Source organism: Mustela nivalis, assembly GCF_964662115.1.
Source record: "Mustela nivalis genome assembly, chromosome: 8".
NCBI classification, from domain to species: Eukaryota; Metazoa; Chordata; class Mammalia; order Carnivora; family Mustelidae; genus Mustela; species Mustela nivalis.
The window spans coordinates 142427391-142445944 of record NC_139027.1 but is presented as its reverse complement, the minus strand read 5'-3'; the positions used below and the strand labels follow the sequence as shown (position 1 = coordinate 142445944).

Sequence of the window (18554 nt, the reverse complement as noted above, 5' to 3'; positions counted from 1 at the left end):
GTGCTTCCCACGCACTTTCTCCCGAATCCTCTACCGCCTGAGGTCGGGCTGGGGCTACCGGGTTCACAGATGCGAATGCTGAGGCTTAACTACGGAGCCAGTCGCAGGTGGCAGCAGTTTGGCTATAGCTCCAAGTGTGAGTGGGGGCGGGGCAGCCAGGAGGCACTGGACGCAGGGGGTCGGGCAGAGGTCAGTGCTGGCCTGCAGAGGAGACAGACCTAGCCTCCTGGGGCCACAGATCCTTTCAGGGACGCCGGTGAAAGGGGCTGTCTACAGCACACACACGTTTCCCTTAAACCTCAGCGAGTTTGGGGACAGCTGAGGCCCGTCTACGGACCCTCTGAGATGTCCCTGATCTGAGGGCCCAGCCCCTTTTGATAGGAGGGCACGGGATGGGGCGAGAGATCTGGCAGCTCCGGAGTGAAAGGTGCTCCTGAGCGCCCAGCCCCCTGCCCCCATCCCCTTCCCGGCTGCACAGATCCGCAGTCTCCTGGGGACATCCTCTTGCTCCCTGCCCCAGAGGGCACACAGGCTGGAGAGGACTTTTGCGGGGAGGGAAAGAGCGAGGTGCCCCTGCGTGGGGAGTGCCTGCCAACCCTGCGCCTGGCCAGACCCCACTTCTTCCCCATCCTTCTCCCCGGACGCGGCTTCTCACCTGGATGACGACCTTGATCGTGGCGGTGCCCACGACGGGCGTACACACCAGGCCGCCGGGGTGCTGGCCGTCGGCGCTGCGGTTCTGCTGGCCCATGGTGAAGGGCATGGGCACAGCCAGCAGGCCCGAGGCGAGCCAGATGGCGCTGATGAACTTCTTGGTGCGGCTGCGAGACATGAGGGTCTTGGCCCTGAAGGGGTGGCAGATGGCCAGGTAGCGCTCCACACTGAGGCTGGCCACGTTGAGGGCCGTGGCATAGGTGCAGGCGTCGCGCAGGAAGTAGTAGCCGCGGCAGCCGGCGTCGCCGAAGGCCCAGGGGTGGTGCACCCAGATGAAGTTGTACAGCTCCACGGGCATGGCCAGCAGCAGGATGAGCAGGTCCGACAGCGCCAGGCTGCCCAGGTGGTAGTGCACGGTGCTCTGCAGGCTCTGCAGCGACTTCTTGCGGCCCAGCGCCAACGCTGTCACCGAGTTGCCCACAGTACCGACCGCGAAGAGCGCCAGGTACACGGCTGTCACCAGCACCTTGGAGTAGATGTCGGTGTTCACGTCCAGGTCGCTGCTGGGCGCCGCTCGCAGGCGCTCGGACTCGTTGCCCGAGCCGTTGCCGATGCTGGAGACCAGGGGCGCCGCCTCCAGCCCGGAGGGCGGCAGCGGGAAGGGTTTGGCGCCAGGCGCGCCCTGGGGACCGGGCGCCGAGCCGTTGAGGCGCATGGTGGGCGCGGCGCCGGCGGGGACCTTAGCGGAGGGAGCGGCGGGGAGCGCGCAGGACTGCGAGCGGGCGCGCCGTCCAGCCGGGCAGCTCCCGACCCGGCCCGCGCCGCCCCGGAGCACTCGCGGCGCGCTCACCGGGGGCCGCCGCTTCCCTCCCGCTCCTGGCGGGCCCGGCTCGCTCCGAACTCCGGCCTCCGCGGCTCTGCGGGTCCCCGGCGCGCGGAGAGCCTGTGGCGCCGAGCGGAGCGCACGCACGGCCGCCCCGGCACGCTCACTCCCTCGCCTGCGCGGTCCTCGCTCGCGCTCCCCGCGCGCCCCCGCCCCGCACTCCGCCCGCCGCGCCCGCGCCTCCCGGGCTCCGCGCCTCCACTCAGCGGGCGGCAGCGCGGCGCGCCCAGCCGCGGGGGGCGGTGGCGGCGGCGGCGGCGCGGCCCCAGCCTCTGTCCCCGCCCAGCCCGAGTGTGGGGCTGGCGGGTCCCCCGCGTGCCGCCGGGGGTGCGTAGGGGATGTGGGGTCTTCCCCACACCTCTGCCAGGAGCGTGCTCGTCTTCGTTTGGGGTCTTCCCGGCTTCGCACGCCCCCCCCCCCCAGGAAGGGAACTGCCCCCACGGCGCTTGCAGGGCTCTCAGGGGGGTGAGGGAGGAACAGGGGTACCGTGGGCTGAACAGCCCGCACGGCGCCATTCTGGGTGCCCAGGGGGGCTCTAGCACAACTGGGGGGGAGTGGTGAGTGGGGGGTGCAGAGAGCAGGAGGAGAGCAGCGCCCCTCCCCGCCCGGACTGTGGTCCTGCACCTGGCACCCTGCCGGGCTTTGTCCCACCGTGCCAGTGGGGACACCGGCCTTTTATCACCACCTGGATGTGATCATCAGAAGTCACCCTCAGAGCCCATGCCCAGCAGGCTTGGGAAGGGTGACCCTGGGGGTCCCAGGGTGGGCCTGTCTGGCTGTATCTGCTGTGCTGAGAATAGGAACTCGAGGAGGCGGAGTGGGGGCAGAGGCTTGGCTGTGGGAGGAAGAGGTCGGGCATCAGAAGCTGGGCCAGTCCGGACCCAGCCCAGCAATGGGTCCGTGTTTATTCCTCTCTTTTCAACAGGCTTTGGACTTGACTGCTCTGCAGAAGCCTGATGTTCTCATCAGGCGATCCCAGCACATAAAAACATGTGCTTAAAAATTCAACCTTCAAAGACAACGCAAACCTCCCTTTGCTGGAAGCTGGTAGAGCAGGCTGGGAGGCCCCCGGCATGGCTCCATCCCGGCCTCGATGCTTCGAAATTGGGCACCAAAGCACCAAAGCAAAGCGTCCTGTACCTCCGTTTGTCATCTGTGGCCCCGGCGTGGTGGTGGGACGGGTGGCCCCCGGCCAGGGCTGCTCCGGACGCTGACGGTGCAGGCACGCAGCAGGAGCTCCGTGGACCTGCGGCTGGGCGTTGCTGATGGGATCGTTTAGTGGCCTCACAGGCGAGCGGGTGAAGGCCCAGGCCAGCAAAAGTCGCATTAAACCCCAGACGGTAAGACCGGCTTGCTCTCTGGAAGGCAAGTCCACCAACTAAGTAAATGGCTCTTGGGATGGGGACCTGGGTGTGCTGGTCACAAGAAGAAGGGATGGTGCCAGACCACATGGGAGCCCTGGGTGACACCGGGGTCTTACCACGGGTGACACTGGGGTCTTACCACGGGTGACACTGGGGTCTTGCCACAAGTGGTGGCATCTGGTTGCCCCTCTCAGGAGTCTCCCCAGGGGAAGGCACCAGCTGGTGGCCACTGGGGCCCGTCCCTTTGCCGGCCAGCAGCTGAAGCTGCCCGGGACGACGCTGGTGGAAGCGTGCTCCGGCCCAGCTGCTTAAGCTCACTGTTTGGTTTTCAAACCCTGACCTTTGCGGTAAGCCGGCCTTCTTTTCAAAGATTTCTTCTTGAGCCAACCTAGGAGCTTAAAAAATCATAAAAGTCAACTTAGTGCAAATATTGGACGAGGCATTTGCTTAACACCATGGAGGAAATGTCACTTGGAAGGCCTCGGTCTACAAAGAGGGCAGCAGGCCCTTGTTGGGGCTCCCTGGTGGCCCTCTTGGAACCCCTGTCCCGTGTCCCCGGAGCCTGGACGGCACAGAGGCCAGAATCTTCCCACTCATTTGGCGCGAACGTGTCCTGTAACAGCTGAGACCCTTCTAAGAAAGTGTCGGCACGGGGCGGAGAGGACGGATCCTGGGTCTGGCTGTGTCTGTGGGTGACAGCCCGTGCCCTTGGCTGGTGTCTGCCCCCAAGACTGACAGGTGAAGCTTGGCACTTGGTGGGCTTCAGCTGGAGGGGAGCCCGTATGGTGAGCTGCTCCCGGCTGCTCTGAGAGCCTCGGGACCTGTCACCCCTGACCCCAGGCTCCAGGGCGAGCTGGCCAGTCCCATGTGCACGGATGTCTGAGCTTCACATACAGAGCCCGCTGGGCCGGTCCCCGTGCTGGCTGCGCCTGCAGCCGTGGGAGGAATCAGGGGACTCACTCACCTCGGGAGCCAAGATCCAGGTTGGAGAGACGTCCGCTTTTCTGGGTGCAGGATTTCAGTCCCTGGAGTTCTCAGTGCCCTGAGCTGCTCTCCGCCCTGGAGGTCCCTCTCTTTCCTCTGGGCACCCTCTGCGGGAGGGCAACTCTGGTGAGCAAGAGACATCTTCCTAAAGTAAGAAAAAGTCCTCAGTTAGCAGTCCTACCGCTGTCGGGACATCGCGATGAGGTTTCCTGCAAGGCTGGGGGCGGGGGAGTGAGCGCTTCTGTGGGAAGGTGCTGTGAGGAAAGTAATTCGAGGAAACATAATTGCACATTTGCAGAGTTTTAGGTGTGGATTTTCCCATCCTCGACATGGAAATCGCACACATGCCCAAATGTACAGCATTCCAAGGAAAATTTTTAAAAATAGAGCCACACGTGTGTAAATGCAAGTGAGGTGTGAGTGTGAGCCGGCCGGAGGGGCGGGCAGAGCCTCCCTCAGCTGGGGCCCCCGCCGGCTCATGGCCTGGTCGGGCTGTCGGCAGACCCCAGAGGTCCCGCTCCGGGCCTGTTGAGTTCCGCTGCGTCATCCTCGTCTCTCCTGGCCTCCTGGTGAGCCGCACGCCCTTCACGTGGTCCATGTGCGTGTGTCCGCGTGGGAACGAGAACGCTTATGTAGGGCACCTGGGCACACGGGCTCAGAGATCTTCACCAGCAAGCGCATCGCCGGCCTCAGCCCCCGGACTGGGTGTGTGCGTGTCAGAGAAAGCTGTGCGTGTGGCGGGGAGGGAGGAAGCCCCCGAGCGGCGAGCGTGCCTCCAGCCTCCCCCGGGAGCTGCAGCGCAGAACCTCACTGGGCCGAGGCTTTTTCTCTGAATGTGTGTTGGAACCACTGTGGGCACCTTCACCAATGGGCTGGGCCCCAGCCCTGGGGCCCCTCATTCTTGGATCTCTGTGGACGAACGCTGACAGAGTTAGTGTCCATCGGCCAGAGACACTCTCCCTAGGGTTTCCCCTCCATCCGCTGTCCCTTTGTCCGTCTGTCCAGCAGTAACCGAGTGTGGTCAGCACCGGGCATGGGGGCCTGCCTTCCCAGGGCTCACAACACACCATGTGGGGAGCGTTCCGTGCAGAAGTGTTTGCAGGTGGGGGCCTGGGGTGTGAGGGGAGGAGGGCTGAGGGGCCTGGCTCCCGGCCAGGGGTGAGGACGGAGGGGCAAGGCCCCGGGGGCTCAGCGCCCGGCCCTGGAGGGGGACACAGCGGGGGCTTTATTCCCTCTGGATGTGCAGGCAAGGCTGTGTTGTGGCCGCCGGTCAGGAGCTGGTCCCCTGGGAGCCTCCATCGTCACCGCACCCAGAAGCCAGCCCCTCCTCCTCACCAGTCCTGGAGGCTTGTCAAACAGCAGCAGCTCCTGGCCCTTCCGGCAGCCAAGGGCGGGACAGCCCGGTGGAGCCGCGCCCGCGTGAGCCCCGTCTGGGACATTGAGGCTTCGGTGAGGCAGCACGCCAGGAAGCTGGGGTTTGGGAGGAAAGGGGCCAGGTCGGATCATTTCCTCAGGAGAAAGAAAATCCAACTTCCCAGACACGTTCAAGGTCGCTCGGTCCCCGGAAGTGTCCTGGGACGGCTGACTTCAGTTTCAGGCGGGCGTGCACACGAGGGTATTGTCAGAACTGCCTTAGAGGCGGCACGGCGATGCCCCCAGACCAGGCTCGAAACGGACGGAGGGGCCCTCTGCCTCCCCGCTCACCCCCTCCTGGTCATGCTGGGAGGAGGTCCCTAATTTGCTCTTGGGCAGAAGATGCGCGCGCGCGCACACACACACACACACACACAGCGCGTCTAACACAGAAGGACAATCCCATCTGCTCAGTGTGCAAAGAAAAGCGGTGTGTTTGCAGCTCTCGCCCTAGGAGGCGGACAGTTTCTGAGCCTGTTATAAATTTACCAGTTTGTGGCTGAATTTCCCAGGCACACTCCGAACGTAACAGGCAATTTAAAGACGAGAGGGTCCCGTTCGGCTAATATGACGCTTCTATTTATTATCTGGAGGAGGGGGACTGGGAGTTCTTGGCCTCGGGAGCCTGCTGGCTGTTTGACAGCCCTGTGCGGGGACCCCCCCCCCGTGCCCCCCCACCCCCAGCACCTCCCTGGGCGAGGCGGGAAGGGGCAGGTGGGCATCGGTGCCCCTTCTCCTGCCTTCCCGACTTCTCTCCTCCTTGGCGGGGAGCATGGAGTTTGCATAAACATGATGCTGACGGTTCCAGCTCTTTCTCTGCAGAGCTGAAGCTCCCTTTGTCTGTAATCAGGAGTTCTAGTTGCCTAGAAATATTTAAATAGAAGAAATGTCTCTCATCTTGTAGTGACTTCATACGAGTTCCAAAAATAAAACTCGAACCGGAGGCTCTTTTGTCATTCTTGCCTCAGAGCTCCGGTGGCTGCTCAAGGGCACGCCCAGCCAGGTGGGGGCATTGAGGGCGAGTGGCCGCAGGGGCTCGGGGCGGAGGCCGACGTGTCGCAGGGGTGCGGCAGCAGGCCGGGCAGCCTGGATTCCCGTGCGGCCCCCACAGCACGGCTGGGGCCCCGGAGAGCCGCGGCTGTGGGGCCGAGGGGGCGTCACGGGCATCCCCACGTCCACGTCCCTCCGCCCTTCCTCTCCCCTGTGGACACAGAGGGTCCTGCCCCGCAGGCGGGCCACAGGCAGTGCTCCGGCCAGCAGGGGTGAGGAGAAAGGCGTCCCCTCGGTTAAGTCCTTCTCTGGCTTCTGCCGCCCAACGTGGGTTTAGGGTGGTGGGACCCCGTGTTGGAAGCTCTGGAGGAGATGCCCAGCAGCAAAAGAGAAGGTGCTAGAATCCCCCTCCCCAGGACCTCCACCCCTAGAGGTCTTTGCCTCGTCCCCAAAGTGCCCCAAGACAGCCCTCTGTGACCTCAGACGACGCATTCACCATCTGTCCACCTGCTCCAGGCTGAGGGTGCTCGGGATCTGGGGGGGGGGACCAGGGCCCTCTCGGGGGAGTTGAGTGTGGGTCTAGGGACGGGCCCGGGAGTCTGGAGCCAGCAGGGTGGACCCACCCAGGCCGCATGGGGTTCTTCTCCGGGACAGGAGCCCCGAGGTATGGTAGGTCTGGATGACAGCCAGCTGACCCCCGCTGGCTCTCCCCTCCTGACTTGGTGCCAGGCACTGTCCCCAGCAGTGTGTAAGGGGCCTGTTGTCGGCAACACGTTTATGCACGGTGGCCTTGCCCGCTGGACCTCACGTTCCCGAAGCGAAGGCCTCTGAGCCTCCCCCTCCCCGGGCGGCCCAGCAATCACCACCTGCAATCACCAGCTGCCGCAGCTGCAAGTCCAGCGGCCTGGCCACGGCATCAGCCTGCGGGCCCTTGACCGGGGCTCTGGCAGAGTCTCCTGGCTCGCAGGGTGGCTCCCTGTGGCCGCAGGACTGAGGCGTGAGTCTGGCTGGCAGCCAGGCGGGTCCCCCCAGCTCCTGGAGGCCTTCCTGGTCCTCTGACAGAGGCCTCACGCCTGCCTTCCGACTTCTGGTCCTGACACTTTCCGACGGAGTCAGAGAGCATTCCCCACCCAGTCTGGGACCAGTGCCCTCGCTTTGTCCTGTCCGCGCGGTCCGCTTTATGTCCTCACAAGTTCCAGGGGCTGGATGCAGGGTTTCTGGTCGAGGCCTTCAGAGTGCTGTCCCTGCGGGCCGCGCACCCCGAGCCCCAGCACCCGGGGCCTTTCCCACTCGGGGCAATCGGCCCACAGCCCGCTGGGCCTGCCCGTCCACGTCGGAGCCGCAGAGTGGACACTGAGCTCCCGTGGGGTCGGGCAGTGGCCCTTGGCCGGTGCCGCTCGTGTGCCACCTGTGGGGACCGGAGCTGAGACCCAGCGGTCCTGGGGAAGCTGCCTGTGGCCTCTCTGCAGCGTGAGAGGGGCCCCGCTCACAAAGAGCAAGAGGCTGGTGAGGAATTCTCTGTTCTGTCGGCGTGAATCTAACTCTCTGAAGCGACAGAGCCCAGTGAAGACAGCCTTAGGGTCCTCAGATCGGGGATGGGGATACGGGCCACACCGGCCAGCACCCAGCCCATGGGGCTCACGGGGCCTTCCTTGTTAGCTGTGAAGCCCCAGCCCTTCCTCCCTGGGGCCGGGAGCATCTAGGGGCTGCCGGAACCTGACCACAGCGTGGTCAGGGAGCACAGGTGCACATGCATGAAGCCACCCTTCGTCCCGGGGCAGTGGGGACACAGGGTCCCTCTTTCCCTGCTCCAGGGCGCCCCTGCTGGCCTAGCCAGTGGGGAGCTTCTCCCAGGCTCCGAGCTGGGGGCCCCCTCCTGGGGCCAGGCTGAGTGTCCATCCCCGGCTGGCGGGCGTCTGCGAGACGCGCTTGGAGGCCGGCTGTGTGTTTTCCCCTCGAAAGATGGGTTCGCCGGTTAGCGCACCAGCACGGCTCTGCAATCTGGTTTTTAAAAATATCGTCACTGGGGGAGAAAAGGAGCATACGCACCCGTGAGGACATGTGTTCTCGTGTAATGAACAGTCACAGCCGGCTCCGGCGCTGCGTGCCTCTCGGGCGAGCGCACGCACACACACACACACACACGCACACACACACACGCACACACGGGAGCCCGGCTCTGCTCTGGGCCTGCTTTGTTCCAGGCGCTGCTCTGGCGTCCTGGCCCACACGGCTTCCAGCCCGCACACCCAGCCCCGGGCTGGCCTGACGCGGACCCCCGGCTGAGTGGGGCGGCTTTGGGACACAATGGCTCACTCGTCTTCCTTTTAAAAGGGTTGAGGCTGCTAGACGGCACCAGCATTCTGCTGTCCACAGCCGGAGCGGCCCCGGCTCTCAGAGCCTGGCTTTGGTCATCTCTTTTGCCGTATGTGTTTGTCAGGCTGGTTCTCTGGATGGGACGTCTGCGCCACTTCATCTGTCCTCACAAGGGGCGAAGGGCACTGCTCCACCCCGGACGGGACATCTGTCGGTGTTGCTTGTCCGGAGCCCTGTGCTCTCTCCAGCCCTGCCCCATCCCTGCCCCTATTGCTCAGTCACCGGCGTCTGGGGACCTGGAGCCCACCAGTGTGGCCTGCCCCCTGAAATCAGAGGTCCCCTGCCCATGGCCCAGGGGCCCAGGGTGAACGCTCGGAAGCTCTCCCACTCGCCCGGCAGAGCAGACACCCCTGCTGGCTGCTCGCTGAGCTGGTTCCGAGGCCTTTGACTCCGCTTGCAGCACTGACTCTCGGGACCCCGTGAGCCGGCCCCGCCCGCCTGCTTTTCCTCAAGCGGGTTTGACTCAGTTTCCAGCCCTAGCCCCACGTGTCTCGCGACGGGCACCTCAGATGTCCTTGCAGGTTTTCGCACACCTGGGTTCTGGAGTCCTTGATGCGCAAAGTGAGCGAGAGGGCCGAGAGCTGCCCCCGCCGGTTGCTGCTTTCACACGCCCAGTGGGAACAGGCCGGCGGCGTCACGCCTGGCGGACTCTCGGCTTCTCCAGAAATTTCAAGGCTCTGAGATGGAGACGTCAGCTCCTGAGACGCTCCCGTCCGCCGGGAGCCGGGAGGAGATAATTAGCTTCTCCCTGTGACAGCGAACGATCAGCTTCGGAACGGCACGCCGCCGGCTCCGACTGACAGGCCGCCGCCGAGTTACTGCAGGAAAACACGTTTGTGGGAACACAGAATTCTAGGCCCTTCCTGCTCCTTTCCGAGCACCCCAGAACCTCGGCCCTCACGTCCCTCTCCGAGCAGCCCTGAGCAGCCCAGGTTGCGGTCCTCCGGCTCCGTCCTCCAGGGCCAGGCTCGTCCTCCAGGTCTGAGCAGCACCGGGCCGTCTGCTCTTCTGTGAATGTCCCTTGAGGAAGCACAGGGGAGTCCCCGGAGGCCGGCAGGTCCACCCCTGTTCCTAGCGTGCCTGTGCACTGACAAAGGGCTTCTGAGCTTGTCAAAGAATTTGGGGCCAGAGGCTGAGCTGCCGAGGGGCTGAAGCGGGGGGTGTGTGCGCTGGAAAACACGGAGGCAGGAGGGGGCCCGCGGGCGCTCTGGCACCGTTCTCCCTCTGCGTCTACACAAGCTTGACAGAACGGCGTCCGGCGTAAGATAATGGCAGTTACTGAACGGCAGTCCCTGCCTGGGCGGGGCTGGCTGCTGTGGCCAGGCTGGAAACCAGTGCGGTGCGTCCTCTCCACCGTCCAGACATAAACCCCAGAGCGAGCCCACTGAGGCAGCCTCTGTGACATGGGGACGTCATGTCCCACCGGGAGCGGCGTCCGGGGGCGTGGAGGGCCGGGCCTCCCTTGCTCCCTTCCTGTTGGGGCTCTCGCTGCTCCTGCAGAACCCTCCCCAGGCGGAGGAGGGGGCAGCGGGGTAGATGGCCTGGGGTCCCCTCCGGCCTTTCCAGCAGGTGGCCTGGAGGCAGGAACAGGGGACACCCTCTCCTGAGCTCTGTGTCCCTCGTGGGGAAGCAGAACAGGATGTCGACCCGCCTCTTGGGGCCACGGCGGGAGTCGATGGGGTACTGGGGCGCCCGGGGAGCCGCACGGCAGGCGGGTACCCGAACGGACGTGGGACAGGGAGGCACAGGCAGGGTGTAGGGGGGAGGAGGCCAGGAAGCAGCGCTGGGGGCAGCAGGTGAGGCCGGGGCACCTGCACGTCCCCCCGACACCTGTGCGGCAGCTGAATCTGCCCGCAGCAGCTCTCCCTCCCCGGCTGTTGGCAGTCCCCGAAGTGGGACTTGAGGTGTGATGAGGAATGCAGGTACCTGTGGCCATGTCCTCAGGGGGCATCATTCTTCAGTTCCACCCTCTTCCTTGGCCCAAGGGCCCCCCTGCCCGAGCCCACAGGCCCAGCCAGAGCCAGGCGGACGCACACAGGGGTTGGGGCACCGACAGCACAGGTCACCTCTGCTTGGAGCACAACAGGGGTCCCTGAGCAGGAGGGAGGTCAGCTCCTCTCTTCAGCCTGAGACTTCCCAAGGGTTTCCAGGACTTTTCTTTGGAAAGGACTCGGGCCCAGAGGAGGGGAAGGTGTGGGGTGCAGCTGCTTCTCCAGAGTGACTGCTGAGCTGGCCTGGCCCCGCTGGGGTGGGGGCCGGGGACCGGGGACCGCCTGGACCACGTCCCATGCTCCGAGCCTCTACTGTCTATCTGGTGTCCTTGGCGCCCAGGGTGGTGTCTGCCCGTTTGGGCTTCTCCACAAACCCCCCTGCCATGAAATGAAGGGTGCACAGGAAAGGAAGACCCTGGTGTGTGAATTCCCCGTCCCACTGACGTCCCGTCCAGAGGCACAGTCCCAGGCCACCACGGATCAGGGAGGAAGAGGCTGAAGGCACCGAGGGCCAGGGTCGGACTGGCTCTTTGACAAGAGGCTCGTCCTGCTCTGGGAGCCGTGGGGGCCTCCAGCGCCTGGACGGGACCTGGAGGACAGTCTGCAAGAGGGAAGGTCAGGGAGGTCTTCGTGGGAAATGGATTTCTTGTGCCGTGACGAATCGGATTTTCCAAACTTCTATACCCATGTGTCTTCGTGCTGAACAGGGCCCTCATTTGGTTTATTTGAAGGAGAGCGTTTCTCAGGAAATGAGAACCCTCTTCCCCCACCAGCCGGGTGCCCCGAAGACCCCGGCAGTTTCCTCCCCCTCCGCTGGGCACTTTTGCTTAGAGCACGGGGCTTTCCGGGCAGGTGCCGCCAGCTCTAGGCCCTTCCGTCGGGCAGCTGGGCCTCTGGCATGTCCTCCTTGGAGGCCCAGGCCCGCAGGAGTGCTCTGTGCCCCCCCCAGGTGCTAGAGAGCTGGCCACCAACCTGGGGTCCCAGAGGGTGTGGCCCTGGGTGGGGGGCCGGCTCCCTTTCTTAGGGATCTGTCTGTGGCTCTGATGCTGCTGCTTCGCCGGCCCCAGCCCGGCTCCCCACGTGGATGGTGGTGGGCCGCCTGCCGTGTCCGGCTCTCTAGGTGCACCTGCCGACCAGGGTCGTGCCCTTGGCCATCGGTGTGCTCCCCCTTTGCCTGCTACCTCCTTCCCAGGTCAGCTCAAACTCTTGTTCTCCACAGGCCCCCTGACTCTCGGGGCACCTCCTCCGCAGCCCCCCCCGGTAGGTGGCCACACGTACTCTGTGTGGGTGGAGGACTCCTAGGGACTGGGGGCCCCCTGTGCCAGCCATGGCTCTGCCCTCAGCCTCGGTATTGAGAAGATGCTTGGTGGGCGTCTGCCGGCTGACGAGGGCCGCCCCGTGAGGCTGGGCTGGAGGCCACCGGAATCAGGAAGTCATATGAAGACATCTGTCTGCAGAGGTCCCTACCTGTGGTGGGGACTTTTCTTGTGGCTACAAGCCTCCCTCCTGCCTGCCTGTGTGGCCCTGTGTCCCCGGCCACCTGCTCCTCCTCCTGCATATCACCCAAAGCTGCCCTTTGGAGCTGAAACGAACTCCGACCAGCATGTAAACGACTGCTGCGGCTTAATACGCTCTTTCCCTTTCTGTCTTGTAACAAGGAAGTTTTTAAGAAAAGTAAACAAAACCTTGGGAGTGACATCTGGGAGGCAGGGAAGGTGTGTGGTGGGTGGTGATGGGGGGTGGCCTGGGGTCGGAGCGGTCTGGAGCCCCTGGGGCAGGGGCCTGGCCGGGAGACTCTGCTCCTCCCCACCCCCAGCCCAGAGACTGCCTCACTGGGAAGCTGAGGGACATCAGAGGAGGGAGAAACCCTCCGTCAGCGTCAGCCGTCAGCCGTTGTCCTTGGTGAAGGGGGTGGGGGGTGGCGGTGGGGGCGGCAGCTTCTCCATTGCGAGGAGAGAAGTGGGGAGAGAGCTGGGCGCTTGGGGGTCACAGTCAAGTCCGGAGGTCTCAGGACGTCACCGGGGGGCCTGAGCTGGGACACTCCGTTTCCGGAAGCAGTAGCTCTGCAGCCCCCACCCCAGCACAAAGATGCTCTGGCAGGTGCACTGGGCTGAGATAACGGGGCACATGTTCCTGAAAGACACCCCGTGACACAGCTCTGTCTTCCGCCAGTGCTGCCGGCAGGGATCAGAGGCGGCCCAGAAGGGGACAGCCCAGAGGCCCACTTGCCAGCCCCAGCCCTACAACGGCAGCCTCAGGCTGGAGGAGAGGGAGGAGGAGGGGGAAGGGGAGGAGGGGGAGGGGCTGGGACTGGGGAGAGGGTGGGAGGAATCGGAGGATGAGGGGTGGGGGAGGTGGGGGGAAGGAGCCCGGAAAGGGGGAGGGCAAGCGGGGGTGGGGGGGTGGGGAGGAGGGAAAGGAAGGAGTGGAGAGGGGAGGGCGTGGGGGCAGGAGACAAGAAGGAGTAAAGGGGTGGAAAGAAGGAGGAGGGGGAGGGGGAGGAGGGGGAGAACTGGAGGGGTAGGGATGGGGAGGAGGGGGAGGGAGTGGGGGAAGGGGAAGCAGGTGGGGAGGGGGAGGAGGGGAGGGTGGGGGCTGGAGGGAGGAGGGATGAAGGGTGGGGAGGAGGGAGGAGGGATGAAGGGTGGGGAGGAGGGGGAGGGGAAGCCTGTCCGGAAAGCCCCTCCCCGAGGAGGACGCCCCCTTCCGCACACGGCGCCCCGCTGCTTCCTGGGCTGGAGCGGGGCTCATTACAGCCCCTGGCTGGCAGTCTGGTCCTGGGCTTCCCGCGCTCCCCTCTGTGTGCGCAGCCTGGGCGCAGGGTGGGGGGCGTGGGGGGTTGGGGCGAAGTGCGTTTTTGTCCTGCGGGGCGGGCAGGCCACTGACCCCGGGCGCCCAGGTGCCAGTCCGCGGGGAGGGAGATCCCCGTTCGCCCTGGAAGGAGCCGCCGCCCCGCTGAAAATCCCGTGGCTGCTGCCTCCCCCGAGCCCACCCGCCCACAGCCGCCCGCGGACCCCAGCAGCACAGGGACACGCGGACACGCACGGTGCGTGTTGCACGCCTGAGACACCGTCTTCTTACGCGGAACGAAGCCACCCAGGAGAAAGCGCCACGAAGGAAGGAAGCGGAGACAAAGCACACGCACCGTCCTGTCCCTCCTGTCCCGTCCGAGCCTGGCGCGAGGGGCCGGGCACTTCACGCCTGGGCGCCTCCAGGGTCGGGGTGTTCTGGAGGCACACACTGGGCCTCGTGGCCTCCTGACTTCCTTCTCTGCCTCCTTGTGACCCAACAAGAAGATGCCGCCAGCGCGAGGCCACCGCAGAGGGCAGAAAGCGACTGTGCGGGAAGCTGACCCTGCGCGGCCGTGTCTGGGAGCAGGCTGGGGGCAGCCGTCGGCCCGACCTCATCGGACCCTTTCTGCCCCACCGCCCCTGCGGCGACTCTGCCACCCAACCCATCCATGCTGCTAGGATGGGAGAGGGGTCCCCTCTGCCCCAACCTGGGTGCCCCGGCCAGACCACCCGCTAGCCTTGGAGGGGCTGCTGGGCCCCCAGGGGCTCGAGCCCCTGTCCCGCTGTCTCCCTGGGGAGGTGGGAAGTCAGCGCGGAGGCGGTCCTCAGGGTTGTGTCTGCTGTGCAGTCGGCGTTAGCTGAAGCACAAATCCGTGGCGGGCCGCGCGGAGGACAGGCTGGGGACCACCGGGCTCCTGACTCGCTCCTTCCAGGGGCAGTGACGGCCTGGCCTGACGGTCCGGTCTTCCTGCAAAGCAGTGACTCCCGGGAGGGGCTCAGGAGGTCTGAGGCAGCTTCAGCGAGGGCAGCACTCACACCGCTCAGAACTGGGAGGACAGCCCAGCGGCCTGGGCCCTCCCCAGAGACTCTGAAGCGTGAGGGCCGCGGGCTCCGCCTTTCAGTGCGGGTCCCCCCCAGTTCCTGTGCACATGTGGGGCTGCAAGCCAGGTTAGCCCCATCCTCTGGGGGCCGTGGGGCTCAAGGAAGAAACGGCACAGCCCGGCAGGCTTGTGCGACTTTTCACGTCACCTGTCAACCTGGCGGTCCCCCGGAGCCCAGATGACACGTTTTTCTGGGTGTTCCCAGGGACTGTGGAAGAAGTTGGCCCCTCCGTGTGGGGCCTCGTCCAATCCCCTGCGGGCGTGAGTAGAACAGAAGTGGAGGAGGGCGTCTGTTCTGCCCTCGGTTGGGGGCTCCGGCTGTGGCCCTCCGTGGGAAGTCCTTCACCGACTTCCCCGGGCCCACGCTTGCAGCCGGCAGACGGCGGGGCTCCCGGCCTCAGGGACAGGACGTCCGCACAGACGCACACATTCCCCTTGTGTCTGTCTCTGGGACCCCGGCTGGTGCGGGCTGGCTCTCCGGCTGTCAGGGCCTCCGATTCCCACCCGCGGAGCAAGGGCCAGGGCTGCTTCAGGCATCCGATGAGCACGCCCACGGCATTTAGCACCGACCTGGGGACCCTTGTCTTCATAAACCCCGATAAGCCCTTAGAGTGGCATCACGCCCATTTCACAGGTGGGGAGACCAAGGCCACGGAAAGGGTAAATGACACCCCAGAACCGCACGTCTCTGGATGCCCTGGGTCTGCCCCAGGCCTGTCCCTGTGAGACCCAGGCCATGCGGCCAGCCCAGGCTCGCGGGTGCACTGGGGCTCAGAGGGCACCGTCCCAGGCTGAGAGGCCCCGGTGTAGTCACTACGGAGCCCGCGTCCTAGCCCTCGCTTGCCGTCCTCGTCCTCACTGTCGCCATGGCCGTTCCCGCCACCCCCGAAGCCTCCCGAGCCGCTTCTCTCCGGCCAGGAGGGCGGTTCCTCCATGGCCCCGTGGGCCCCGCACAACGAGCAGTGAACCAGCCAGCCAGGAAGTAAACACAGCAGAACGCGATTCCCCAGGGAGCCTGCTGTGGGTGCCACGGATTCTGCCCGCGACGGGCGTCCACGGCCAGCACGCGCGCGTTTCTGATGTGCTGCCAATTAAATAGACCCGAGTGTAAGCGAGGCCCAGAGTAGTCGCTGTCCACGCCTCGCGTCCGTGCCCAGGGGCCACCCAGCGGCGGCACAGGGTGCGTGAAGCCCGGGTACCGTGCACTAGCACAGCTGGGCCATGGGGGCACTAGCCTCTGACCCGACCAGAAGGAGCTGCCTAGGGCCCTGCAGCAGCCAGGAATCGGTGGTGGAGCGTCCTCAGAGCTCCGCCCAGACGGACCCATTCTTCCTCGCCCTGGGGAGGTTGGTCCCCATATGGGCCCTGTTTGCTAAGGGGAACACTGAGGCAGGACTCAGTATCACGTGTTCAAGGTCACACACCTGTTAAGTGCCGGAACCAAGATCAGGTTTGGAACCACCCTCCACGGGGAGAGCACTGTAGAAGTGAGTGTGTGTACGAACACACGTGTGCACGCTCATCCGTGCACATGGACCTGCGAGCGCGCATATGCACATAAACGTGCAGGCCACTCGGGGGAGTGATGCCCCAGATCTCAGCAGAGGCCCCAGAGGCCCACCAACTCCTGTAGCTTCCCGCCAACCCCAGACTGGACGCCAGGAATCAGGGGAAAGCTGGGTGGGCGTGGCGCTTGGGACCCAGGAGCCCTGCCCACCTCCCTCCCGGGCTGAGGGCAGCTTCCGCCCTGCCCAAGGCCCACTCTGGGAGCTGAGGGCAGCCTCCCCCTGCCCCGGGGCCCTGGCCGACATGGCTGGTGTTGGGGCATTCCCCACAATGCTGCGAGGTGCCGGGTCTCCCAGGCCACCGTCAGATGACTGTGGACGCATGGGGACCCTCCCGGGAGCTGGGTGCTGCCCCAGCCCTGGCGGCCCAGGACTCTGCCCCCCTGCCCGGTTCCCATCAGGCCTCCACTCTGTACGCCCTGACCTGCCGTCCTCCCCCATCGTGTGTCCACGGCTGGCGTCCCTGTCCATTCACAGAGTTACCTTGTAAGTTTTTGCTGTGGGGATGTCCGTCGTGACGTCTTCAACGGGCCCCGTGGCAGGACATGGGCGGGTTTCCGCCTTTCCTTTGCTTCTTTCAGCCACTTCCTTTGCGGCATTTCAGGAACAGATATCCGGTGTTTGTGCCCGTCCCTCCCTGCCTCTGGCCTCCCTGCAGGGCTGGGTGGGACCTTGCGGCCGGGGCCTGTGAGGATTCTCCTCCTGATTTGCAGAAGGCCACCCTCCCGCTGGGTCCTCCCGTCGTGGGGAGAGAGGGCCGATGCCCCTTGTGGGGCTCAGCTCTGATACCGTTCCACTGGGGCCGGGCCTCCGGCATCAGAATGTGGGGGACACCGCCGTCCACGACACCTGCCTGGGCCACTGTATCGCTGTGGGGCCTCCGGGAACATCACAAGGCTTCTCAGACCTTCTCAGACCTCCCTTAAAAGGAATCCCAACCACCTGCAGATGCAGACACATGACTGTGAGCCCCGTGTGCGTGCGCCCGGCCCGGAGAGCCAGGTGCCGTGGCCCGCAGGGTCCCGCGTCCTCTGACTCTCACCCTCACCCCCCAGCCGCACGTGAGCGGCTTCTCCCAGCGGCACTCCAGGCCTGGGTCCCGGGCTCATCCCTCCCGCCTGGGACAGTCCCCGGGGAGCGTCGACACTGCACGGCTCCGCAGGGGCTGGTGGAACCCCCAGCGGGGATGCGGCCGGCGTTCCCTGCCCTCTGCAGTGGGGCGAGGGGACGTGGCTCCCACAGTGGGATGGAGCCTGTGGAGTCAGCTGACCCTCTGCCCCAGCCCCCAGCTGGACGGCGGGAACATGGGGTGGGGAGGGGCGGGCCTTGGGGTCTGGCCCTGGCAGCGCTGGGCCCTCGGGGGCTCCCCCGTCTGATATGCGCTCGTCCCCGACTGCAGCCGCTGTGCCTTGCTGGCAGTGGGACCCCATCCTGGTGCTGACCAGGGGCCCCTGTCCCTCTGGCCTCTCCTCGCCATCTTGCCTCCTGCCTGAACAATGCCAGCGTCTCTGGCACCACGTGGCCGGCCTCGCTGCCAGCCCTGGCTCCTGTTTGGTCCCGGGCACCCTGCTCCCTCCTTCCCCTGTGAAATGCGTGCAGACATCACCTCCCAGGAAGCTCCTGCCCGCCCCCAAACTTGCCCTTGCACTTTGACTCCTGGATGCTCTGTGCCCCTGGACGCCCTTCCCTGGCCAGCCTGGCCCAGTGGTCACTTAGGTGAGCTTGGCAGACCCCATCCTGGGGACCTCATGGCCGGGGGGGGCAGCAGATGTAGACTGGCATGGATGCAGTGGCCAAGCCCGTCCCGGCGACGGGTCCCTCAGAATGCTACAGCACGGCTGTGGTCAGTCCTGCGGGAGGACAGCATCCTAATTCCAACATCGAAGGGATCAAAACATTGTGTTTCAGCCTGGGAACGGCTGGGAGGGGCCAGGGACCTCTGTTTCTCCTTTAAATAATATGACCAACATGGGTAGCGGACCAGCTTTCCACCTTGGACAGGACACAGACTCCTGTGTGGTGGCGCCCCATGGCCGCGGCAGACACGGAGGGACCGCGTCACGTGTGAACGCCCGAACAGACAGCTGGAGAGGAGCGCGGATTCACGGTTGCCACGGAGAGCGGGGCGGGGAGCTGGGGGTGGCGGCTAAGGGGCCGTTCTTGTTACCGTGATGAAAACGTTCCAGCTGCCTGCGGGGTGGTCGGTCAGACGACTCTGTGAAGAGACGAAAACCCACTGAGTTTCCTTTTAAATGGATCAGTTCTATGGGGTGTGATTCGTATTCCAATAAAGCTGTTTGTATGAGTTGAAGGAAGTGCCCAGTCCACAGGCAGGGACAGGACGGAAGCATCGCTTCCTATCCGGTGCGGCGCGTCCCTCCCCGTGAAGGGGGTCTGAGGGCCTGCCCCGCCAGGAGAGGTTGTGGGGGCACTACCAGTGGG

General features: G+C 65.2%; 1 protein-coding gene and 1 long non-coding RNA gene across 3 annotated transcripts in view; one reads left to right on the top strand and one right to left on the bottom strand.

Moving 5' to 3' along the window:
- The window catches only part of NTSR1 (neurotensin receptor 1), a 46364-nt gene extending 44419 nt beyond the window's left edge, over nt 1-1945 (bottom strand). For both annotated transcript variants that reach the window (XR_014315806.1, XM_082746399.1), the window contains exon 1: nt 656-1945. Coding sequence is in view for 1 of the 2 variants with exons in the window: in XM_082746399.1 (XP_082602525.1) it covers nt 656-1369 (714 nt within the window). In the remaining variant the exon portion in view is untranslated. The remainder of the gene's footprint in view (nt 1-655) is intronic.
- On the top strand, nt 1047-18423 carry LOC309872369. The gene is made up of 6 exons (XR_014315819.1): nt 1047-1159; nt 2463-2877; nt 3070-3248; nt 5132-12260; nt 13643-14384; nt 14426-18423. It is a non-coding gene; the product is annotated as an uncharacterized lncRNA (long non-coding RNA).
- Nucleotides 18424-18554: the final 131 nt, after the last annotated feature.